At 38.0% G+C, this 27,283-nt stretch overlaps 1 protein-coding gene across 11 annotated transcripts in view; it reads left to right on the top strand.

Moving 5' to 3' along the window:
* TDRD3 (tudor domain containing 3) overlaps positions 1–22,097 on the top strand; it is a 169,407-nt gene extending 147,310 nt beyond the window's left edge. For 9 of the 11 annotated variants that reach the window (XM_077855463.1, XM_077855459.1, XM_077855460.1 and 6 more), the window contains 2 exons: positions 9,915–10,040; positions 14,775–22,097. In XM_077855463.1, the coding sequence (XP_077711589.1) occupies positions 9,915–10,040; positions 14,775–14,847 (199 nt within the window). In that variant the 3' untranslated portion in view covers positions 14,848–22,097. Of the gene's footprint in view, positions 1–5,877; positions 5,970–9,914; positions 10,047–14,774 lie in introns of those variants that run through there. The other 2 variants (XM_077855456.1, XM_077855453.1) reach the window with 1 other exon arrangement.
* The last annotated feature ends 5,186 nt before the right edge of the window (positions 22,098–27,283 follow it).

The following is a 27,283-nucleotide window of genomic DNA, read 5'->3' as shown; positions in this document are numbered from 1 at the left end:
TGTGGGACTCGATCCCTGGACCAGGATCATGCCCTGAGCCAAAGGCAGAGGCTCAACCACTGAGCCACCCAGGTGTCCCAGATTACATTAATAGATTTATATAGAGTTTGCTTATCATGGGAAATAACAGTATTATGTTCCAAGCAGACCCTACTTGAAATATTGTTCTGAAAACTAGGTTACATGGAAGAGTAAATATTAAAAATACATAAAGGAACAAAACGATCAAGATGATGGGAGATTCTGGAAATAATGGTATTTGACAAGTGATTCCAGGAGCTGAGTCTTTGGATTCTAGAAAATAGATGAAAGAGAGATATAATGCTTTTTTTAAAGTAGCTTAAAATCTTTCATATGGCAAAAGAAACAGGCTCAATGAGAAAATGTTAGTGGAAATGTAGATTTGTCCTTTCTTGTGCAGGACAGAGGTGGAGTTGGCTGCTTGAGGAAGCCTGAGTTCCAACAGAGTTCTCTGAGGGGGTAGGTGGTTCTTGTACTGCAGACATCAGATCACTGACTCCTGGGCTACTTCACATTTCTAAAACTGGCTTTGTTAGCTAGCCTGTTAATTGATTAGGGTTTCTAAATATCTGTTAACATTATGTTTCACTAAAGAGAAATATTTTTAGTTCGTTATGCAGACTTTGTTATTACGGGTTTTTAGGTGTGAATGGAATTCAAATGCAAAAATGATGTTCACCACATTGGGTGCTATCTGCTTTAAGATTTAAATGTTTAACTCTTCCTGTTAGTCTTACGTTCCTTTACTTTCACTAAAGGGGTGAAAACATCAGCAATGATTTTGTTTCTGTGTTATTAGGCATGACTATCTTTTTCTTATACTTATATGAAGCATGTCAAGTCATGTGTCCCATCCCCACTCCAACCCTTCGTGCTTTTTAAAGAGCTGGCCTATATTTTATCAATTTGACATGGAGATTTTTTTCTATCTTTGTTTCTTAAATATGTATTACAGGTCACTGTAGCATGCCTTAACTATTTGTCTCAGGTGGTCAATTACATAATGTGCATCAGGCTGACTTTTAGAGTAAGAAGTGGTCTGGCATGATGGTGCAGTAATTATTACTTTCAGAGAAAGAATGAGTTAACCTATCTTAAATTATGTTATATTAGCCTGCCCATTTAAGATGTAAAAATGATATAAATTATGAGAAGTGAAATGATTAACCACTTGTGATTAGTGCTCATATGTCTTAACCATAAAATATTCTAAAACATATTTCTTCAGTTAGCATATTTGAGAAAGCAGTTGCTTTTGCAAAGATAATTAGTGGGCATTGACCTGAAAACATGGTAACAGGCATAGATAGGCATTTTCTGTTATTAATCATTTTGCTGTACTTCCACTTTTTAAATAGTGTTTCTAACTGGTCCCTTTTTATAGCATTTACCAAAATTTCAAGGATATAATCTAAAGGCAAGATAGATATTCAAAGAGGCTGATGTTAACTTATTTTTGGCTTCCTCTTAAAATATTCAGATTTTATGCAAATAGTGTCTATAACTTTTGATTGATTTAAAAAATGCTTCTTTGCTAATTTCCTCCCCTTTTTTGGTTCTATTTGCCCTTTTTCTCTATAATTGAACAAAAAGACTTCCTCTCAAAGAAATAAAACCAGGGGTAACAACAGAGTGATTTAGAATATTAAAGTACTGGTTTTAGTGTATAGATAATTTTTTTAATTACCATAGAAATAAGAGGAAAGCAGATGGCAAGAATCTTTCTCCTTGCACTTACTCTTTCATTTGTTTTCAGTGGCTCTTCCACTTTCCTTATCTGTCCAAAGCAATTTGAGGAGTACTCTAGCAACAAACTTCCTGAATTTTAGCAAAGCCTGTGATTCTAGGTAGTTTAACAAAGTTTAATATACATGGCCATGTATATTATATTGCCAAATAGTTACTTACTTTAGAATAATAGGCAGTTTAAAGGCTTATTTGATAAACGCTTTTCAGGTATTACTTCATATGGTTCCCCATGTAAACCTATGAGTTCATTACTGTTTTCTGTGTAAGAAAATTGAGACCAAGAGAAATTGAGTAACATGCCTAGAAGTGGTGGAGTCTAAACTCAGACTCAGATCTGACCAAAGAGACTGAGGGCTCAAATACCAATGTATCTCTCAAGGAAATCTTTGAGTATATTGGCATATCTGGAAACAGGATGTGCTCCCTGCCTTGATTTCTGGGCAACCTTAGAATCTATTTAACCTTTAGCTAAAACAGCCAATGAGTTTGAGAGAGGTATACATTCTTATGAAATATATGTTCATTCTTTGGACTTTACTATAGTATTTCAAAAAAGATTATGACCAGTAAATGATGTTTATGCTAGGACAGAGGCCTCAGGGCAGAGGCCATACCATTTACTTAAAAATGATCTTAAGCTAACCAGTAGAAAAAATTAAAACTATCTGAAACAAAATATGTAAATATATACTATGTGATGCTATGGAAAGAATTTTGGAACAAACAGTCCAGGGCTCTTATTCAGGCATAGCCACTTACATAACTTTGTGTAAATTACCCTGAGCCTTAATTTCTTCATATGTAGAATGATGTGCTTAAGTAATTCAAAACATCGTTGGAAGGATTAAATGAGATATAATACAAAATGCCAAACACATAGTGGAATAAACATTCATTCCCTTTTTCTGTATTCCAAGTTGTAAGCAAACTCAGGTGTGTTTTTGCATAAGAGACAATCTATATTTTTATCATTTGCAATTTGTTAAGGGTAACATGTTTACTAGTCTTTTTCATATTCTTGTAGTAAAAATAAGGATGAAGTGTAGTTCAATTTCCTTGAGTGCCTAAGCTGCCAAAAATAGCTTGTTTACTCTGTTTTGAAGAGTGGATGGTGTTAATGATATAAGGGGAAGGACTCTGATGAATAGTACTGTGTTTGCTTTGCTGTCAATTAAACATCCAGCGTTCTTCTATGTTCAAGTTCAGTTGTCACTCAGGCTTTGCATTGGTTGGCAGAGCATAGAGTAGAATCCTTGAACTAGGTATTCACATGATTTCCTAGTATCTTCCAGAATCATCAACAGTTTCAATTTTTTTTATAGATTTTTTATTTTTTAAAGATTTTTTATTTATTTATTCATAGAGACACAGAGAGAAAGAGAGAGAGAGGCAGAGACACAGGCAGAGGAAGAAGCAGGCTCCATGCAGGGAGCCTGATGTGGGACTTGATCCGGGGTCTCCAGGATCACACCCTGGGCTGCAGGCAGCACTAAACCGCTGCGCCACCGGGGCTGCCCAATAGTTTCAATTTTTATGTAACTCTAGAAAATGTAGTTTTTTCTGAAAGGAGAAAATCAGAACCATATTGAAATGTCTCCTGAAATCCTGCATGATACAGGAATGAAAACATTCTATCAGCCATACATTTTAGGATAGTTGTTTAGTAATTAGATTTTTTTTTTTTTTGGCCTTGAATCATTGTTTTTCTTTTCTGCTATAAAATATGTTTATATAAATATTTAAATAAAATATTCTAGGACATGGTACATATTAAAGAGATGATCTTAGATCCACTGATTATAATTCCCCATTATATTTTATTCTCAAATGGTATTTTATTCAAAGTTTCAAAGACAAGGAAATTAGTCTATTATAAAATTTACTTATTTTGGTTATATATAATGACTTTCTCTTATGTTAATGAAACCTGAGATTTTTTTCCCACTTAGGTATGGAAGGTGAGTTTTTTTTTTATCAAGTGAGACATTTAGTTCATAGAAGTCAAAAGAAGGGTTTAGATTTTCTCTGTGATAGAAAGCAAAAGTGAAAAGGCCTCTGAACTCAGTCAGAGGCCTACATTCTGGTTCCTATTCTTCCATCAGCTTACTTTCTTGTATTAATCAAGTCAGTCAATCCAGCTAGTTCCTAGTGTACAGCAGAGGTTGAAATGGGGGGGAGGGGTTAATGTTTGTAGCTTAGGGAGTTACAGAGCTGGAGGGGCTGAGGAAGAGCAAGTCAAGGGGATACTGCTTGCATACACTCACTCTAACCTAGGCCCACCTATATTATATTGAAACTCTATATAAAATTTCATATGAAAGAAGAGTATCACATTTACCCAAAATACAAATAATAATAGTCTTTAAAAATTTAATCTGCTCAATCAGGTTATCTCCAATTTCCCCTTCCAATTTTGAGATCTGTTATAACTGTATTCCTCACCCTCATTACTTGGAAGCAAGGTGAAGGGCAGACAGGACTATGAATCAGAAGACCTCTGTTTTAGCTCAGGTGGTGGTACTACTTACTTGCGCAAGTAATAGTTTCTTAGTTATTTGGATTACTCTTCTTTACAGAAACTTCCTGTTTTACAGTTTGTGGTTCCAGGCTACCACAAGCCTGGTTTACTTTGTCATAGAGCTATAAATATTCATTTGGAGCATATTTCTTAAGATTAATTGGTAAAGTTCAGTGTTGATCATAATACATGATTCTTTTGGGCACAGATTTTATCCATAAACTTCACAGAAAATAAAAGCCAATCCAGCTTTTGCTTTCAACTTTTTTTTTTTTTTTTTTTGCTTTCAACTTTAAGTTACTCCAATATAGTAGGATATTAGTATAATTTATCTAAAATAGATTACTTAAGAATATTTTAAGTTCTACTTTTAGGGTCCATTATGTGATTTTTTTGTTTTTGTTTTTGGATGGGACAGAGTTACTTTATTTTGCTGTTTGGACTGAAACATAAAATCAAAGGTCAAAGTTTTTCAGTGAGGACAAAGAGGAAATGTTATGAATATCCAAGGTATAATCAAAATTAAGTACAGCCTAGAACCAATTCAGAAAGCTCAATAAACTTCAAAGTGGTTTTCACACATTAATTAATTCTCATGGCATCCCAAGGATGAAAGAAACTTAATTGTCATATCCTAGTTACTGATAACCACAAAAAGAAGAATCTGAATGGATTGAAAATGTGCCAATTTAAATAAGGCAGGTCAAGAATTATTCATCAAATATTAAGGACCTACCATATCACCAGCACTCTACAAGGCACAAAGTATCCCACTGACATGGCCTATTTTACTGCCTGTTTTGTTTTTGTTTGTTTGTTTGTTTTAACAGACTTTGGTGGGTTTTTTTAGAGCAGTTTTAGATTCCTCTGAAAGGAGGGTATAGAGACTTCTCATATGCTCCCTGCCCTGCTGCACACGTAGCCCCCACATTACCAACATCCCTGCCAGAGCAGTGCATTTGCTGTCATTGATAAATCTACGTTGACACCTTATTGCCCGGAGTCCATAGCTTACATTAGGATTCAACACGTTTGGGCAAATGTGTAATAACTCATATTTACCATAATAGTATCATAACAGAATGGTTTCACTGCCCTAAAAATTCCCTCTGCTCTGCCTCTTCATCCTTCTGTTCCCCATAACCTTGGGCAACCACTAATCTTTTCATTACCTCCGTATTTTCCCCTTTATTATGTGATGTTTTGGGAAAGCAAGTTTGTCTTTCACTTTGGCCTAGGTGTTGTATTAAAATTAGTTTATATTTCTATAAACTGACTACACAAGCTCACCAGGCAAGTAAAAGGTAGCCTGAAAATTCAGAGTGAGTAGCTCATTTGTGAGTCACTGAAGGAGATATCTACTCGTGAGTATTTCATTGTTCAAAATATCCTAAATGTCAAGGCCCAGTGTTGAGAGGACATGGTATACATTTCATATGCTGGATCATGTATTTTTGTAGCTACAAACTGTTAGAAGGAACTGACTAGAAGAAACGTTACTAGATTATGCACAAAATAGCTATTAAAGGACGTATCACAATATTAAGTTTTTTCTAAGTTCTTTTTTTTTTTTTTTTTTTTTTGTGAAGAGAATGGCCATCCCTGCTTCCTACTCTCAGCAACCGAATAATCTCTGATTGTCTCCTCAGAGTTACAGCTGTGGGAAAATCCTGAAGAAATGGTAATTTAAGACAAGATAATATGAATGTGTCACTGGCACAGAGGAAAATGTAGCATTGTGGACAAATAGAGACCCCCGCCCCCAGCAAAAGTTCCATAGAGATTTGGGTCAGCGTTTAAGGCCTTAGAGGCAGAGGCAGAAGAAATGTTCCAAAGGAAAAAGTGGAAGGGTGGCAAACCCAAACTTCTTGAATTTCAGAGTTATTTTCCAACCTACCCTGGCACTTCAGGTTTATCCTCCTCACTCGGGGCCCTGTTAGCATTAGGACTGGATAAGTCTTTGTTGCCTGGGCTTTTTTTTTTTAAAAAAAAAGAAAAGAGAGAGAGAGATTTTATTTCTGTTTATATATTCATGAGAGACACAGAGAGAGAGAGAGAGAGAGAGAGAGAGAGGCAGAGACACAGGCAGAGGGAGAAGCAGGCTCCATGCAGGGAGCCCGACGTGGGACTCGATCCTGGGACTCTAGGATCACACGCTGGGCTCGAGGCAGATGGCTTAACAGCTGAGCCACCCAGGCGTCCTGTTGCCTGGGCTTTGTTGATGCTTAGCAGCATCCCTGGTCTCCCCCTTAGATGTAGCAATTCCTCCACTCCCTGTCCCCTCAGTTTGTAACAGTCAAAAATATCTCTAGACCCACGAGATGCCAGTAGCACCCCTCAGATGTGTCTCCAGACAATGGCTAATGTCTCTTAGGGGGCAAAATCACTCCCAGTTGAGAACCACCGATCTAGCACTTTCCTTAAAATACTGGTTTGTATGCTTAATTGCACTTCACCTTGAAGAATAGAGAACCCAGCTTCTATTTAAATGTTACATATCTTTTACTGAGTTATGCTCCAGGTTCCAAGTGACCGATTTACAATGAGCTTTTGTACCACAGCTCATTTATAAATGAGGGAGTGTGTATTTGTGTTCTCACTCCAGGTATAGTATACGCTAATGAGAGAATGAAGGGGATACACAGAAAAGATATTGTGACCCGTCAGACGTGTTTTATAGATGAAGTTGTACATCGCCTTTTTACATTGGTGCTGGGACTTTTTTGTTTTCTTCAAAATATTTCATTCATGCTTAATGTCACAAGATTATTGCCATTTTGTATCATCTCATTAAAAGGAGCAATACGCTAGTAAGTATTGGTATGAAAAGATGGTGCATAAATATTCAAATATTAGTTATTTAGTATTTTTGAACCAGGTTTAGGTGGACAAAAATTTGAGTCCCAATAACTAGTTCTGAATCTCAAATGTTGGGTGAAGATAACATGGATCAGTTTCATTTTATGAAAGTTATCACAAGTTTTTTAAAGACTCTTACCTGAGAGTCAGAAACAAAATGGCCCTGGTCTGGACTCTTCTTTGAATAAGCTCTGTGACATGGGAAAGTGAGCTCACCTCTCAGGGTTTAGAGATTCCTCATCTGTCAGGTCTAAGGCAAGGGACAGACCATATGGCCTTCCAGGACTATGCCAGCTCAAACACAGTGTCAGATTTTTAAAAATATGTTCATGAACTATAAAATTCATAATTTTTTTTTTAGTTTTAAATCCGTTACAGAGTAGCAATACGTAAAGGAAGGAGATAAGTTAGAAGGAAGAACTAGGTATAAATGTCATTCATTCAAAGATGACTCTAAATATACTCACCTACTAAGTTGAGCTGTGTATTATATAAAATGGAAAGGTATTCCTTCAGTGCTAAAAATTACTAGCTGTGGACTATAGGAAGTAGTTTCCAGGTTTGCCCTCAAGTATTCTGCAAGAGGAATATTTAAAAGTTAAAAAAGCAAGATTGTGCCTTTGACAATAACTGAAAACCAAGCTGTCAGAACCATTTTTATTTTTTGCTTCTACTTTGTATAAAAAGATTGTGAAGACATCAAATAATGTTAAAGAAATCTCATGGTCAGTCATCTTTATAAAACCATTTAATTGGCTCTGGCTGGTATAGTCTGTGAATCTTTTAAACACAGTAGAGACAGCTTTTCAAATAGCTATGTCATATTATATAAATCCAGCTCACTCAGCAAATGTAGTTTCCTACCTTTAATAGTGTTTTTTTATTGATAAAGTATAGATTTTTAGATGTCCTCTCACCAGTGCTGTGCTGGGTGTGAAGAAAAAAAAATTTTGATTCTAATTCCTCAAATACTTACTTCATCTACTACAGTGGCAAATATATTTTCATTCTTCTTAGTTAATATGCAAAGCTTCAAATGTTGTCATATGTCATAAAATTAAATAGCTCCTTTTCAAATTTAGCTGTAATATTTGACAGTCATCATTCAGAACAGTGACCAGAATAATAAAAAATAATTCTCTCCTTTCCCGAACACTTTTTAATTTTTCTTACTGCATTTAATTGCTTTACTAAATTATAGACATAATATCTGACACTTCTAACTGTTTTGAGGTTGGTTATTAATGAAAGGGGCATAGAGAAAGGAGAGCTAATCTGGAAGTTTGTCTCTAAAATGCAGTTATTGAGTGATGTTGATATATGGTCAAATTTCTCCATTCTCTTATTTAAGCGATGATGGCCCCTTAAGGATGTCATTAATTTGGGGCTGTTGGTTTATTTCTTTGACATGCAGACTGAGATGTAAAGATTTAAGCAGTTGCATTTGAATCAAAATCCAGGTTTGCCTTAGAAGTATCAGGACAAAGTCAGAAAGTTTCCCTGGGCTTCAGTGTCCTTTGTATAAAATTGAAATAATGATTCTTTCTTACAAATACCATGGAGGATGCCTAATAATGAGAGTTATGTTCGTGCCAAATATTAAATATCATTTCTAAATGATAGGGTTTGATCAAATTATCTTAGCATCTTTCTGCTTCTCTCAGGTAAAATTGCAGTAGTTGGATCTGTAAAATTTGAAGAATAGAACTCAGTCTCTTATAACTTCTTATGTTATTAATAGGGTTAAAGGAAAGCAATCTTTTGGGAAAGACCCAGAGATAATGTGAGGAGGAGGAAGAAGAGGGATACATTTTCAAAATGATGCAAATTATTGTGCTCTGATAATTCAGTTGGAATTTAAACCCTACTTTTGAAATAGATGCTGTTTCTTTCATAAACAAAACTGAGAGCCAATTTTTTTCTGTCTTTAAAAGGGAACATACTTCATAGCTGCATTAATTTCAAAATACTAAAATAACAGGGTGGCAGCACTCAGTAAGAAACCAGTGTGGCTTTGGCTACATTTCTGTTGCTTCTAAGTTCTTTTCAAATATTATAATTAACTGTATTCTTTCTGCTGTTTAATCTGCTTATCCTAATTTTCCATGCTATTCCTCAAGCTGATAGATGTATCCCCTCAGTAAGAAAGAAAATGAGAAGAAAATAGTTTGTGTCTTACTGTGCCGATTGCTATGTCTTGCATGAAGCTTTCTTTATATGTAAATTGTATTTCCTCTTCATCCCAATCCATTATTTTTTCCTGTCTCTAGATGTAAGGTTCTTAACGATGTTGGAGATTTCATCAGATGAGGACAGACAGCTGGTGAACGTTCTCTGGCTCTTCAACCCCTTTTCCGTATCTTACCAAAATCCCTTTCCATGACAAATACCTAGAAATATTTAGAAGTCCAAATATTCAGGAAAATTTTTGTTATAATGCTTGCTTTTTTGTGATTTCACCCCCTTGTGTCAAGTCATTTGGTGAGATAATCATGCTATTATGTGGAAATAGTTTCCTTTTCTTGAATTAAATTTGATTCTAATCTTACCACTGTCAAGTTCATTCTTCTGTTATCAAGGACCAAAAGAGTTTTAACAATGTCCCCCCTTTTTTTTCCTTCCCCTTGCTTCCCTCTGTTATAAAAGTTGACAGATGTGAATCCCAGGGCAGCTTAAGAGGCATATCAAAATCGGCACCATAAAGTATTTAACTTAGGAAACTTGGAGCTATTCTGAACGTGTTTAAATCACTACTCTTTACAAATAGGAGGAAGAAGCCACCTATGACCAAACGCTTGAGTTCCGTAGAGGAGGTGATGGCCAGCCAAGAAGATCCACTCGGCCCACCCAGCAGTTTTACCAACCTCCCCGGGCCCGGAACTAATATGAGAAGGTAAAATTGGCATTGTGAGATGGTTTCCGTATAAAGAACAATGCTATTTATGTTGAATATGCGGGTCCAATTGTTAATATTTTGTAATAATATAATAGAAAAAAACGGATGTTTCACACCTTTCAATTATAAAGTATGTAAGATTATACCATAGTTATAAGCTACTTTTCCACCAAGCCTTTCCCCACAAATGCTACCTGTAATGCCCTTTTTTCTCTGTACCCACTCTCTTCTATGGGAGGTGATACCAATCAGTAAAATGTCTTTAACTTTGAAAGCAGGAAGAAAATAAAAGGAAACAAAGGATAATCACCAACTTGTATAATTGAGTTTTTTATTGTTTAATTAATTTCGATCCTTTTTAGAAAGAGGAAATGTTTCATATTATATTTTCAGGAATTGGGTGAAGATAATGTGATTGCTTACAGAGATGGGGTTTGGGGGCCCTATGCTATCGATCCAGAAACTTTCATCTTAGAGTTTCAGAGAGTTGCTCTCTGAAAATCATTTTCAATAGGAAGGATGAGAAATATAACGAAGTCAGGATATTATGAGACCAATCTAAAGCATCTCATTTTGATCAACAAAGACCTTCTTTTTTTAATGTTATTAGGAGGAAATACTTTTGTCAACTTTAGTAACATTTCTATTTTTTCATTATGTCCAGACTTTTGAATATTTTCAGAGTTTTCCAGTTACAGCTTTTGTTATATATTACTATAAAGACTATGAGAGTATTTTAGACCTAAATATTTCTTTTTTCTGAGTCTCTTCTCAGTAGCAAGACCATTGAGAATTTTTAAGAAACTGTTCTCAATTTCTCATTTCAGCTATTCATTTTGCAAAGGCTGTTATCCATATTGTATTTTCCCCCTACTAAGTGACCCTCTCAATTTTTCAAACCAGCTGTAAGTTTTTAGCACTTGAAATGCAGCTAGTCTGAATTGAGATGTGCTATAACTGAAAAATACATATCAGATTTTAAAGACTTAGGTAAAAAAAATAAAATATCAGTAATTTGTATTATGTATTGAAACAAGAATATTTCTGATCAGTTGGATTAAATATGTTATTAATTTCCCCATTTGTATTTTTTTAAGTGACTAATGGAAAATTTAAAATTGCCCATGTGTCTCCCATTGTATTTGTGCTGGGCAGCACTGTCCCAGAGTCTTAGATGTCCTTCAGTTTTCCCCAAACTCCTTCACTGGTTGCAAATTAGCTCTGCCATCCTAAGTGAAGGAATGTTTTCTTCTATGTTCTAGTCCTTAGCTCCTTATGTAGCAGCCTGCCAGGAGTGGAGGTCTCATGTTAACTCGACTTCCATTTTACCTGAGCCGGCCAGCGTTGCATCTTCTTCATCTCATCACTGGCTTTTCTTTGTGCTTAATACAAGGCCATCATGTAAACAGACGTGACCTACTGTCCACAGTACTATAGAAGGACTACTTCATGACTTTGGGCATTTTTCTGTAGCAAGCACTGACCAAAGCAGAATCAAAGTACATGTAGGGACCTTCACAACTTTCCATTGTGCCAGACTGAACGCTCACTTTTAACATATATTCAGCATGCTTACAATTAAATTACTCTCAGGGCGAATGAGAACTGAAAATTCCCTCTTAGCTTTCCAAGCATGTCTAAATTGGTTAAATCAAGGTTTTAAAATAAGGCGGAAGGTTCTCAGCTCCCTGATTGCTATAGTGCAGTGTTTGCCTAACAGGAGATGCAGGACTAGGACTTGTCCGTGATATCCTGAGGCTGCAGAAGAGAAGCTGCATAGGGCCTGAAGTAGAGGCGAGTTGGGGATCGGAAAGTAAGGCTGCAGCCTGAAGGCTGGAACTACATCCTCTCCACCCTTTGGTTTTTCTTCCATACGTTTTCTAGATTAGGCTTCCATGGAAAATTTCCTCTGAAAAAGAATGTACTGCTTCAAGTAAATCAGAAACCATAGCTCCGTGGTAATTGTAGTTCATCAATATCTAATGCCACAATGCAGGCTGCCCCCAGTCAGCTGAAACATCACAACATTAGTGGTTTTCTGTTTTCTCTGAGTTAAAACATCCCATTTTTCCCAGATGCTTGCTTCAAATTGTACTGTTGACGGAAGAGATGTGTGACAGAGATGTTGGATTCCTGACATTGATAAGAAGATTAATTTTGCTGCATGGGGGATAAATGGGGGGGGCAGTCTTGGGATGTTATCACTAAGAAAACCTCACTGCAAAATCTACTGTGAAAAATAAATAAGTAAAACACATATGCTCTTGGTTGAAAAAAAATTTTAATTTTTATTCAAACATCAAAAATTATGAAGTAGAATTCTTTTTTTTTAATATACTGCCTTTGAATGAGAGGTTCACCAGTAATAAGAATTACTCTTCTTATTCTTGTCACACAAGACAAGAAGAATTACTCTTCTTATTCTTTCACACAAGAAAATAACCAATGTTATTTTCTTCTTGAGAGAAAAGATATTTTTGTTTCCTCATTCCCTGGTTTCCATTAATTGAAGTGTTAAAAAAAGAAGATATCCATTGTAGCCTGCCATTTGACTTCCAGCAAATATAAGTATGAATTCTAATATATGCTGAAATTTTTCTTAGGGTTTGTTATCTAAAATTATTCAAGATAGTAAGAAACACTTAAGGCACTTTCTATTCTCACTTAAAAACTGTAATTTCATAGTCATACTTTTTTTTTTAATAATGTTTTGGGTACTTTGCTAGGTGATGAATGACACATAGTACCTGTTCAGTCAGTGTTTATTAAATAAGTATATTTAAATAAGTTCTTGGTGTGTAATTTACACATTCTTTGATTGTCCTAAAAAGTTTTCTTTACAAGCCCTCTATCCCACCACCACCTCCATACGTCACCCGAAGTGGAGAGGGAGTTGGATTCTATTTGGTCTTGGTACTAAGCATATCATCAGTGACTAGCAAAAGCAAGAGATACCTGGGAGTCCAGGCTAGGTGTCGGGGAGCAATGTGGGGAAATAGGACCCAAGTATGAGACTTGAGGAGAGAGGGCCCAAACTCCAAACTTTTAGTTCCTGCACTTGTCATAATTGTCCCAGATAACTCAAAAATATGTGTAGCTATGGACAGAGGAATTATACATAGTTCTTTAATCAGTGAAACTGACCCAAATTGCATGCATTTGAAGAGGTTTCTGACATGATTGGAGTCCTGGGAACCAGATCCCAACTAGTAGGGGCAGGCATTGGGAATCAATTTGAAGCTTCATTGTCAGGGTAGGGTAGAGATGTCTGAGGAAATTCTAAAGGCCGAGGAACACTTAAAGAAGGGGAGAAGCCGAGTTCATAGCAAGCAGCTTCCAGTGGCAACAGTAGTGTATGTGAACCCAAACAGTAGATGTTTAACATAGTTACTGGTGGTGACACAAGAGTGCGGCTTTAGCTGCATTAAGAGTTTGGTGTGTTTGGTGACCATAAACTTCTGAATAAGAGTAATATGATCAAAATTAAGCTTAGGCTATATTGCTGCCGTATATAGAGTGGATTACAGCCCCAGGAGGGAAGGACACTGAGAATGTATTGCTGTAGCCAAGTTGAGGAGTCCTGCTGTGAAAAGAGAAGTAGGAGGCCTGTGTGGGAAGACTCTGTAAGACACATCAGCATGAAGCCCCCTGGGGCCACCAAAGTTAAGACTCAACGGGGAAAGCAGTTTAATAAATGTTGAGTCGCTTTGAATATTCCGTTCTAGTTTCTTATTTGTCGAGAGACCCATCTTCACAATTTCACATATCAATGTGAAACCTTGAAACCAAGAGCCACGCATAGACTACTATATAAATGTCATGACTTTATTTCTAAAATCCAGGTTTTGACACCATTTTCAGCTAGTAAAAGATACTTTTCTAAATGTCTTTTTTTTTTTTTTTTTAAACAATCTGGTCGAGCGTCCCTTTGTAAAACTTTTCAAATCAAGGTCAGAGAAATGATTGCTATAAAGATAGCTGTCGCAGAACCCCCTGGTGCCAGCAGGATAGGCATTATGTGAGGATAACAGTACCCAGAGCTCTTCATTTTCCTAGCAGGGGACTATTTACTTCTGAAGACATATGAGCTGTTTGTATGCAGCCCAGGGCACTCTGCTGGTCCCTGCCCAAGCATTCGTTCATGCATGCAGCTGGAATACAACTATGGCAGACAGGCTTCTCTCCCCCTTCTCTTAGCTCTTTCTGTTGTCACCATTCAAGGTGGTTCAACTAGAGTGATGCCCGTTAAAGGTTGGGAGCAGACAGGAGCAGGTAATAGGCTCACATAAATTACCGTGCAGACTAAACTGGTCCAAAAGTGTTCAAAGGGGAAATGGAGGTAGGTAGGATGGGGAGAAGCGGCCCACTGGCAGACTGCAGATTTTCCAGGTCATCCTGTGTTAAATACCATGTAGTTAATTCAAATTCCTGAAGTTGACGTGCCAGCAATAATGAGGCTCACAATGATAGAGATGTACTCTTAAGAATTTCTAGAAGACAAATTAATTTGAAAGATTTGCTTTAAAAAAAAAAAGATTTGCTTTTTGTTTATATATTGATTTATAGAAATTATGTTTATAATTAGACAGCAGTATCCACTTGATTCTACTTGAGATCTATTAATATTTATACAAATGCTTACATTCACATATGTTTCAGCAGAAGTGTATCTGGACTACAGAAAAGCCAATTTGAGGATTCAATCTCACTTTCCTCTTCTCTTTTAAATAGAGTCTTTGTGAAGAAAGGAGCCATTGACTGGTCAAAACCTGTTGATAGACTTCCTACTTTCCCTCCGGAATAAGGTGCAGCCGTGATGAATATTACTATTGGAGAATCGAAAAGCAGATTTTAGAGGGGAGAAAAATCCAGCTAACGCGAAGAATGGGAAAAAAAAAAAAACTAAGTTAAGTAAAGCAAGTACCTTTTAACAGTGAAAGAGAATTTTTTCTTCTGCCATCAATAAAACCAATGCACTGTTATATACATTGTTTTACTGTATGTTTTATTTGCTGAACAGTATCTTTCTTGTTGGTCTGGTGTTAACCCCATAGTATAGAATAGAACAGCAGTCCCAGGATACTGAAGTCCTCCCCACCACTATTATCACAGAATAAACTGACTGACACAGCTGGCCACGTTTCCTGCAAAAACAACCTGCAACTGGATAGCAGTTCTTAGTAAGGTGAGAGCTGCTAAATACGATAGGAAAACATATTTAATGTTTGAATATACTGTTTTTAGCATTCTGCTAGCTTTTTCAAGTGTAATCCAATCCAAAACCAGGCATTCCCTTCCTTTTAAAATTTGCAATGGATCTTTCAAGATGTATCTGGTTGCTGATAATGGAAAACCCAATTCAAACCGGCTTAAAACACTAAAGGGAATTAACTGGCTCACTGAACTACCAGAAGCTCAGTGGGTTTCAGCTGATTTAATTCAGTAACTCAGAGTTGTCACAAAAGACCCTGATTCTTTGCATCTTTCATTTCTGCTGTCTCTGGCATCAGCTGCCCCATGGGATCATGAGACGGCTTCAACTCCCAGAGCTGTTGAGTCCAGGGATGGGCTTGGGGGTCACTTCTAGAAGTGCACTCAGAAGAGAAAAGAAGCCTTTCCCCTGAGGCCGTGTTTACTCACAGTCTGTGCTGCTTTTCTGCCTACGAACCAGTGACTTCAGCAAGGGTCTGTGGATTGATTAGTTTAGGCCTGACCCAAGTGCCCCGACATTACCAGTGGGGGTGGAAGCATGTTTTGAGGCAGAAGATATGTGTCTACAAGCCCAGATACTTGCCTAAAGGAGAGGGAGACCAGGATGCCCATTACACAGAAGGAATATGTCTGAACCACAAACTTTGGGTAACACGGCAAAGACAGTCTTCCCATAGTCTTAGTTCTGCGAAGTCAGAAGAACAGTTAAAAAAGAAAGAATAAGAGGGAAGGAGAGGGAGGAAAGAAAGAAGGAAGGAAGAAGAGAACAGAACCTTCTGGCCAAAGTAATTGACAGAATGTCATACTTTGAAGGAGAGGGCTTCAGGCTCTCGCTCAGGACCTGTGAATTGTACATTTTCTTTACTAACCCACAGTTGATTGTTTCTACATCGTAACAAGTGAAAGGATACAGGTGAAAATGCATGGCCAGCAGCGTTGAGTTTTTCACATTTTGTTTTTTGTCCTTTACCGTTGCTGTGCAACATAATCAACTAGGAAGGGGATGGCTTGGGCATGGTGGTTTTAAAAAGATCTCCAAGTAAGCTAACGTGTCTCCTGGGTTGAGAACCGGAGGAAGGCTCGTCATAGTTTTGATGAATTTGACAGCTGATAGGTCAATGAGGGAAGAAGCAGAAGAGCTCAGATGAAGGTCCTGGTTCTCCACGCTTCTTGTTCACCTGATGGAAACAGCAAAACCTAGCAATACCCACTGTTACCCAGAATAGACTCAGTGGATGGCACCAGTGCTGACTGCTGGTTACCTGATAGCACAACAGTCCCTAAGAACAGTTCTGACTGATAATATGTGCTAGTTGTGATTTGACCTGAAGATCTCAAGAAAAGTTCGAGTTGGGCAGCAAGTGGGCCAGGCGAGCTGTCCTCCTGATTGCTGGTGGCAGCTGGAGCACCCAGGGGAAGGAGCCCATTTCTGACAGAGCAAGATACACTGGGCCAGCTATCCCAAAAGCTAAGCTTCTCTGGAACCTTGTGTTATTAAAGGCAACTGCGGGCCCGGGTGCGAGGATGGGGTGTGTAATAATAAAATAATCACTACCCTTTGCGAGGTTTCCCGAGGCACCAGCACTGGGTCAAGCACTTCTCGTTCATTGCCTTTTGTAATCTTCACAACTCTATGAGGAACGCATTTCTATCTCCATTCTGCAGCTCAAGTAGCTCCTTCAGAGAGGTGACATCACTCACCCGGGACCCCAAAGTGCAAGTGTTAGAGCAGACAGTGGACAAGTACCCCCATGGGAGGCACTTAGAAGTCCACCTTAGGGAACTGCCTTTTCCCTCTTTCCCCCCTTATTGTTTTGGTTTTGGTTTGGTTTGCATTGTGGATATATTTCTGTCGTGCTAAGTAGCCCTTTAGGCGTGCTTACAGTTTGATAATTACGGTAAAGGATGATGTTCAGCTCTGGCTTTTCTTCCCAGTTCTGTGGCCCAAAGCTTCTCTCCCCCTGCTAACCCTCCCTCTCCCTTCTTCTGGTTCTCCCTCTTGTCTCAAACCCTCCTTTCCCTTTGACTTTCTATATCCATATTCTTAGCTCCAATTCTTTTTTTCCTCCTTTCAAAGAAAAAAAATGGTTTTAATGTCAGTTCAAAAATTAATGTTTCTGTATTTGTTCAGCAAATAGTTCCTGAGTACTGACAGTGTCTTGGGCACGTGTCCACAAGACCGCCATGATCTCCAGTCTCATGGTGCTCATGCTCTAACTCCCTTTCATCAGTTTGCTTTGCTATCTGCATATCATCCTTTTCACATTCTCTTTATTATAAACTTCATCTCTTAAATGTTTTTCATTGACTTTTATTTTTGTTAAACTTCTAAAAATTACTCATTTATAATTTTAACATTTTATGTTCTGTATTATTTTTTTAATGTTTTTAATTTTAAAATAGTTTTCCCCCTCTGGCCTGTGGGTATTAATTTTCTGGAAAAAGAAGTCTTCAAAGTTTGGGGAAGCACCTGAGGCTGCCTCCAGACTTCTAGCACTTCTCCAGTTGGACCTGACACCTGACATGAGGGCTGGGTCAGTACTGCTAACTGTGTCTTCCCCACCCTTGCCCTTTTCACTTATTAAAATACTGTGGAAACAAGTATCAGCTAATAAATGAAGAAAACAAGGAGTCGGTAGGCTTTAAGAAAATTTCTAAGGCCTTCTTTAAAGCAGAACATGAAATTTTGTCATTTATTTTGGCCTTGAGCCCCCTCTCATCTTCTTTTCTTTCCCTCCCATCATCTCCCTATTTCTTCCTTTCTCCCTCTCTCTTTCATTTCCTTTCTCCCTAATTAGTCACTTCGAGCTTTTGAGGACTAACACTATGGGGAGGCTGTCTCTGTCCTATTAAAGAGTTTGTAATTTACTTGACTTATCAGGCTGAGGCCATATGGGTGACACCCCCAGCCTCATATTTTTTTTCTAGTGTTTCTATGGTTGGCCTTTCTTTGTGACTCGCTAATAAACCGTCCCTAACCTGGTGTGTGGCTCAGCAGACTGCAAGGAGTAACCACACAGAATAAAGGAGGAGAATGCCTGATAGTGCTAGGAGAGGCGTTCCCACTGTCACTAGCACTCACCCTAACAAGATCTTGTCCTATGTGTGAGCAACTTAGAGTATCAGTGCATAGCTTAGAGAAACCTGTCATAGGCCCCGTCGTTTGTCCCTTTTGGGGGTAGCTATTTTATGCAGTTTTTCAAAAGTAAAATGTGCCAGAGTGTCTACCATTTTGGTCTATCTCGCATTCCAGGAATACTTCCTGAGGTGAAATGCTGCAGATAAAAAATTCATTTAGACAGTATATTTGCATAAAGAAAAAGACAAGGCCACAGACATCAAAAATGGTTTAATAGAAATAGGAAAGAGAACGGGGCTAGCTCAGTTGGTTTTTTTTGTTTTGTTTTGTTTTGTTTTTAGCTCAGTTGTTTTAACTACAGCAGGAAAATGTTGAGTTTGGTGTCATATACTTTACATACATGAGAAGGAGAAAGTACAGTTGAGAGGGTGTTCAGCCAGAGGAATAGTTTCCACATATGGCTGAGAGAGGCCTTCACTGAGGCTGAGTTGACCCAGGGCTCTCTGTTGCTCCTTGCCAGGGAAATCTAGCAGAGGGGTGAGGGGAAGCTCAGGGCTGGAGGACAGCAGGCAGGAGGTCCCACAGGACCCACAGGATCCAACACTAGGAGAAATGCAGGGCACAGGGTGCAGGCTTGGTGGCTCATGCACAACAGCTCAATCCTCTAGGTTCCCCTTTTGTCAGGTTTGCCAACAAGTGTGGGCAGAGGGCCTGGCACATTACTTAAAAGAAAACAGGGCCACCATGAACTGCTTCAGTAAAAGAGGCCCCTGAAAGGGATATTTGGACCCCCATGCTAGAAGCACAGCTAACTGATAACTGTTTCCAAATTTGAGGAATGACAAGGTTGATAAAGAGACACATTTGGCGAACATTTATTTTCCTCTCATTTATTTTCTCTCCTTTGAGAACACAGGCATGAAACGCACCAATAGCACAGTGCCTGCTGCAAAAGACCTGGGACCCCTCTGGGCTACAGAAATCCCAAGAAAAGCTGGCTTTGCTACCTGGTGAATATGGGGCTTAAAAAGGTGCTTACAATAAATATTAGAGATCCTGCTCACAAGAGGGTGAAACTGTCTCCCTTGACAAAGCCTAGTGGGTGCCAGGAACACAGTGATCAAAGGGGAACTGGGAAGTCAAAATAAGGATTTTATATAAACAAAAGAGCTCTTGGAGAAATAGCTGAAAACAAAGACCAGACTCTTTCAGCTCTCATTCTCCAAGAGAGGAGGCCATCTGCATAAAGCAGAATTCCTGCCCCCACCCAGGATGTAGAAATCCTAGCATTATCACCACCTATGGTGAGAGTTTGAGGGTGGTCTCGGCACTGGATGGATTATTCTGGCACATGGTAACTCCTTTCTCTTTTCTTTGCTAATTTTTCCATCTGCCTTCTTTCCAGATAGCAAAGTTTATGACCATGGTTAGACTGATAATGTAGGTTAAAATCTCAAGACAATGCTTGCTAGTGCTGTCAGGTGCACATTATATAATCCAGGGTAGTGAACATTGTAACTTGAGAGAACTATAATGATATCATATTTTGTTTCATATTAGAATGGCCTTAACTGAAGTAATATAACAATTCAATTCCAAGAATGCTTTAAGAGACTAACTGCTCATCTTGTGGGGTCTGGGTAGAGTTGGTTGATTGGTTGGTTTTTAATAATAAATTTAGAACAGCTGTAGTTAGGAAAAATACCCTCAAAAAGGGGCAGACAGGACTTTTTTTATGTTGATTAGTTGGAGAAGTGCAGAAATATCCATAATTATCACAGGCTAAGTTCTTTGGAGTTTTATAGGAAAAGAACAAAGCTTAGAGGGATGTGGTGACATATTCTGAGTGGCAAGTTCTTGCCTATTTATCATTAAATTTTGTTAAAGTACAAGAGTTAGAGGCCTTCTTTTGGTCAGGATAGAGAAACTGAGGATGGATTTACCTTCCAGGCTAAAACGCTTAAAGAACTAGACAAAATATGTGAGACACTGAAACTCAAGACATTGGACACAAGGCAACAAGGTACAGTGAGTCTTGACAGATGGAAAGCAACCAGGTGAGCCCTGCAATTGTTCCAGATTGCTCCCTGGAGAAAGTTACAAGACCACAGTGTAGGGAGGGGAAACCCAGGCAGTACCTATTCTCTGTGAATTGAGAGATGGAGGAGGGAGTTGAGGAAAGACAAGGTAGGTAGATTACGCAGTGCAGAGTATCACAGAAATGGCTCATAGACCTAAAACTATAGAACATCTGGGAGAAAATATAGGAAATCTTTACGACTTTGCATTTAGACAGAATTGTAAACTCTAGAACACCAAATACATGATCCATGAAAGAACAAATTGATAAACAGTACTTAATCAAATTAAGAACTTCTGCGTTTCAAAGACTCTGTTAAGAGAATGAAAAGAAAAGACACAGACTTGGAAAAAAAATATTTTCAAATCACATATCCAATAAAGGACTTCTATATAGAATGAATAAAGAATTCTCAAAACCCAGTAAGAAAACAACCCAATAAAAAATGGGCCAAAGACTCAAACATACAGTTGACCAAAGAAGATATACAGATGACAAGTAAGCACATGAAAAGATACTCAACATCATTAGTCATCAAGGAAATGCAAACTAAAATCATAATGAGTTAACTACTACACACATATAAATATGACCAAAATTGAAAAGTCTCACTAGACCAAGATGTGGAGGAACTCGAACTCTCATACACCGCTGGTAAGAATGTAAAATGGTACCAACTGTTTGGGTAACAGTTTGGCAGATTCTTAAAAAATATCTATTATATTACCCAGTCATTTTACTCCTAGTAATTTACCCATGCTAATGAAGGCATATGTTCATACTTAGACTTGTACATGAATGTTCATAGTGTATTTAAAGTAGCCCCAAACTGGAAACAACCCGATGTCTATTAACATGTAAGGGAACAAAATTTGTTATCCCAAAATGTTTTCTTTGGCATGTGGATTATTGTAGGCTGATTATTTTTGAGAAACAGAAGATAGGAAGAATCTTTGACCTTCTCACTAACTGTTTAAAAGAATTTAGTTAGAGGACCTCCTCCAGGAAGGACCCAAACCCCAGTCCCCCTAGCTCTAGATAGCATAAAAGCCTCAATTGCTTGACTGCCTGTGGGTTTGGGTCTGGGATTTCAAAGGGAAGGGAGACAATTTATGGATAGGAAAATGAAAAAGACTAAATGTTACTCTATCTCATGTCAGTTTAATTCTTAGACCACTCAAGAGGATTTTGAAGGGTAGAGGAAAATTTTTCCTCCCCAACAAACATGTGAGGGCATTAACCAATTGTAGTATATCCATAAATGAAATACTGCTTAGCAATAAAAAGAAATAAAAAGCATCAACATGTATAAATTTCAAAACAATTATGCTGAGTGAAAGAGGCTAGATCCTTCTCCCCTTCCTGAGAGAAAGAGAATGGGACACCAAATATATTGTATGATAACATTTGTAGAAAACTATAGAAAATGCAAAGTGATCCATAGTGATAGAAAGCAGATGGATGAGTGTTCACTGAGGCTGGGAGGAGTAGTGGGGAGTAGGGGGAGGGAGGAATTACCAAAGGGCATGTAGAAGCTTTCTGGGGCAATGGATGTGTTCATTCTCTTGATTGTGGTGATGGTTTCACGAGTATGTATTTTTTGTCAAAATTTATCAAATTAATCTAGTTATGTTCACTTTTCTGTATTCCAATTATACTTCAATAAAAACAGTTGTGAACCCAATGTGAATATTTTTTTGCTCCTTACCTAACTCACTAAAATAATACTGGACGTTACGGCTACATTCAGTGAAACACTCCTAACTTTTCACTCTTCACTGGGTTGTACTAACAATATGTTGACAGTTATAATTGTCTCTGTTAAGAAATATTTAATGTAAAAGTATTAATTCTTTGTGATCACTTTAGAAACTCTCTAAATTGTTGCTGTTACTTATAAAGCTCTTGATTCTCAGAGGACAGATAGGTTGTTATAATTGTTGATATTTTTGTTGTGTTACTTACTACTGCTTAGACTAACTCTTCTTATGGCCTGAGGTTTCATAAATATGTATGTGAGCCTACATTTTCTGTTGTTAAACTTTCATCTGTCAGAAACCCCAGTATTTCTTTAAAAAGACTAGGGATTTGGATAAACATTTACCTGTCTGAACCCTTTCAGGTTTTGTTCTTTGTGTTTACTCTACAGTTTTCCAGTGCTGACAGAAGTAGCTCTAGTACATGAGGCTTAATTTGCTACTTAATAGGTACTTGTTTTTATTTTATAAATCTTTTAGATCTCTTGGGAAAATACAGCTCATAGATGAATAACTCTGGCATTTTTACAGTACTTAGGGTTCTTCGAAGCTTTCCATGGGGTTTTTGGCAAACATGCAGTAATTTCCCCCACACTGATTTCCCACTAGCTCTGTGTGGACGTCTCCATGCTAACATAAATACGGTTTTAGAGACGTATTTACATACTTACTGTGACTCTTCTGTTCTTTGTGCTCAGGTTTATGTACATGAAATAAATAACTGGCACATTTTGTCTTAACCTGTTGCTTTGGATTTATAACACGCTAACGCTCATAAACTCAATAGAGGAATCCAGATACCTATGATAATCACAAGGTTGAAGATTTTCATAACCATTTTATATGAAGCATTTCATTTTGAGATGAGACATAGAAATTTTTCCCTGTCTTCACGGTATGCACAAAACAATAATCCCCTTTATATATACAACCGCTTGCATCTGAATTTTTCTTTGTATCCCTTAAAAAAGCTTTGAGATGTTTTGTTTTGTTTTGTTTTTGGTTTTTGGTTTTTGTTTTGTTTTTGTTTTTTTTGTGCTGCTGAGGAGGAAGGCCCAGGCAATTCAGCCCATCAGCTATGTCCTTGTTCATGGACAACACACATAGAAACATCTTGGCCTGGCCAGATTACAGTTTAGTTATCTCCTAAAATAATTTCTCCCATGAATTAATTTAATCAATTTAGTATAAAATTGTGTCATATGCTGTAGATAAGCTGCTTATATAAAACCAGCTTATTCCAATAGGAATTGTTCCTTCCAACTTCCATTTTTATCACTTCTTGGAACTTAATTCTTAGATTCATCAAGGCAAATGGTTCCTACTGAGAAAGGTCATGTCCAGTTACTGAGATAGGCTTTTCTGGGTTCAAATGTTTCAACTTTAAGCCCTGAATCTGATTCTTTTTTTTTTTAATCTGATTCTTTACTTAGATTTAAGACATCAATAAAAGAAGGTGACTTATATTATCAGAGTCACACTACAATACACCAATGGAATTACTTATGAATTCATTTAAACACATTTTCAGAAGACTGAACATTAAAAAATATTTATTTATTTATTTATTTATTTATTTATTTATTTATTTATTTGACAGAGAGAGAGAGAGAGCCAGAGAGCACAAGTAGAGGGAATGGCAGAGGGAGAGGGAGAAGCAGGCTCCTTGCTGAGCAGGGAGCCCAATGAGGGGCTCAATCCCAGGGATCATGTCCTGAGCTGAAGGCAGACACTTAACTGACTGAGTCACCCAGGTGCCCTGAGTGGACATCTTTTTTATTGTTTATCCAGATGCAAACTCCTCTTAGTATTGCATTCCCCCCTATCTTCAGCACATAGTCTCAGAGAGGGAAGAACTTGGCAAGCAAAAATAATGTTTACACAGTATTTACAGTAGGATGGAAGTAGAATCATGAGGTAGCTGGAAACAAAATTGATTTTGTGACTTTAGTAAATAAGCTTAAACTCCCTAAGCCTATTTCCCCAACTGGGAAACAGATATAATAGTAGTGCAGTTGACCCTTGAACAACATGAGTTTAACTGCATGGGTCCATTTACATGCAGATTTTTTTTTCAGCAAGCACAGTACAATACTGTAAACATATTTCTCTTCCTGATGATTTTCTTAATAACATTTCTCCTTTGTCTAGCTTACTTTATTGTAAGAATACTTAGTGTATATAATACATATACAAAGTATGTGTTAATCAACCGTTTATGTTATTGGTGAGGCTTCTGGTCAACAGTGGCCTCTTAGTAGTTAAGTTTTGGGGTGGGGGTCAAAAGGGTCATATATATATGGATTTGTGACTACACGTGGAGATTGGTGCCCCTAACTCCTGCTTTGTCCAGTGCTCAACGGTACTTACCTTCTAGGATTATTGTGAGAGACAGGCTGGCTCGGCCCTCAACTCTCTCATTGCCCATAAACAATTTCACAGAATACTGACATCAGAAAACATCGCTGTGACCATGCTGAAGCAAGAAACAAGAAAAGCACTCCATAATCATGTCTGAATATCAAAACTCAACAACAGAAATAAGAAAAACAAAAAACAAAAAAACAAAGCCAAAATAAGAATATTATCCAAACCACAAAAATGACCAACCCCTTTTTCTGGCTATCACTTCAATGTTCTACCTCATTTATCCCACCATCTAGATAAACATCCAATCACAAAATTTGGTTGGTTTTTGACAACATCCAGTGCTCAGCAAAGCCCACTTTTCTTGTACCATCCCAAAAGTCTGCTAACACCAGGCCAAATCTTACTGTATTAACCACATTTTCTAGTTTCCGTATCTGATGTTTTGATTGCCAGCACTGCTGCCTTGATCCCCCCTCATATGCAAACTAACCAATCCAAAGCCCACCTCTACTTGTGAGACACTAACCGCCTGTCCTAATCTCAGCACCAGGCATCAGACAACTAAGGACAGCCCCTAAGCCCCCCACCCCAGTGAAATTATTCAAACTCTCCTAAACCTGGTCAGCCCATTCCTTCCTGGGAAACCACAATAAGCAATCATTCCCCTTGCTCTCTGACTGCAGAGCAGAGAAAAATCTATAGTTTTTTCCTGTGGTTTGCCCCCTACTCTGGGGGAACTGTACATACTAAACTATCTTTTAAATGGCAAGTATCTAGTGATCTGTTGTCCTCATCAAACTTGAATGAAAGCAAAATCTCATGCACTTTTTTGTATATTTTTTTATTGGAGTTCGATTTGCCAACATACAGAATAACACCCAGTGCTCATCCCACCAAGTGCCCCCTTCAGTGCCTATCGCCCAGTCACCTCAACCCCCCCCGTCCACCTCCCCTTCCACTACCCCTTGTTCATTTCCCAGAGTTAGGAGCCTCTCATGTTCTGTCTCCCTCACTGATATTTTCACTCATTTTCTCTCCTTTCCCCTTTATTCCCTTTCACTATTTTTTATATTCCCCAAATGAATGAGACCATATAATGTTTGTCCTTCTCTGATTGACTTACTTCACTCAGCATAATACCCTCCAGGTCCATCCACATTGAAGCAAATGGTGGTTCGTCATTTCTAATAGCTGAGGAATATTCCATTGTATACATAGACCACAGCTTCTTTATCCATTCATCTTTTGATGGACACCGAGGCTCCTTCCACAGTTTGGCTATTGTGGACATTGCTGCTAGAAACATCGGGGTGCAGGTGTCCCGGCGTTTCAATGCATCTGTATCTTTGGGGTAAATACCCAGCAGCAATTGCTGTGTCATAGGGTAGCTCTATTTTTAACTCTTTGAGGAACCTCCACACAGTTTTCCAGAGTGGCTGCACCAGTTCACATTCCCACCAACAGTGTAAGAGGGTTCCCTTTTCTCCGCATCCTCTCCAACATTTGTGGTTTCCTGCCTTGTTAATTTTCCCCATTCTCACTGGTGTGAGGTGATATCTCATTGTGGTTTTGATTTGTATTTCCCTGATGGCAAGTGATGCAGAGCATTTTCTCATGTGCATGTTGGCCATGTCTATGTCTTCCTCTGTGAGATTTCTGTTCATGTCTTTTGCCCATTTCATGATTGGATTGTTTGTTTCTTTGGTGTTGAGTTTAATAAGTTCTTTATAGATCTAGGAAACTAGCCCTTTATCTGATATGTCATTTGCAAATATCTTCTCCCATTCTGTAGGTTGTCTTTGAGTTTTGTTGACTGTATCCTTTGCTGTGCAAAGCTTCTTATCTTGATGAAGTCCCAATAGTTCATTTTTGCTTTTGTTTCTTTTGCCTTCGTGGATGTATCTTGCAAGAAATTACTGTGGCCGAGTTCAAAAAGGGTGTTGCCTGTGTTCTCCTCTAGGATTTTGATGGAATCTTGTCTCACATTTAGATCTTTCATCCATTTTTAGTTAATCTTTGTGTGTGGTGTAAGAGAGTGGTCCAGTTTCATTCTTCTGCACATGGCTGTCCAATTTTCCCAGCACCATTTGTTGAAGACACTGTCCTTCTTCCAGTGGATAGTCTTTCCTGCTTTGTCGAATACTAGTTGACCATAGAGTTGAGGGTCCAATTCTGGGTTCTCTATTCTGTTCCACTGATCTATGTGTCTGTTTTTGTGCCAGTACCACACTGTCTTGATAACCACAGCTTTGTAGTACAACCTGAAATCTGGCATTGTGATGCCCCTGGCTCTGGTTTTCTTTTTCAATATTCCCCTGGCTATTCGGGGTCTTTTCTGATTCCACACAAATCTTAAGATGATTTGTTCCAACTTCTGAAGAAAGTCCATGGCATTTTGATGGGGATTGCACTCAACGTGTAAATTGCCCCGGGTAGCACAGACATTTTCACAATATTAATTCTGCCAATCCATGAGCATGGAATATTTTTCCATCTCTTTGTGTTTTCCTCAATTTCTTTCAGAAGTGTTCTATAGTTTTTAGGGTAGAGATCCTTTACCTCTTTGGTTAGGTTTATTCCTAGGTATCTTATGCTTTTGGGTGCAATTGTAAAGGGGATTGACTCCTTAATTTCTCTTTCTTCAGTCTCATTATTAGTGTACAGAAATGCCACTGATTTCTGGGCATTGATTTTGTATCCTGCTACACTGTCAAATTGCTGTATGAGTTCTAGCAATCTTGAG

This window comes from Canis aureus, chromosome 17 (assembly GCF_053574225.1).
Source record: "Canis aureus isolate CA01 chromosome 17, VMU_Caureus_v.1.0, whole genome shotgun sequence".
Lineage (NCBI taxonomy): Eukaryota > Metazoa > Chordata > Mammalia > Carnivora > Canidae > Canis > Canis aureus.
Note: the sequence above shows the minus strand (reverse complement) of the source record. Positions and strands in the feature narration are given on the sequence as shown.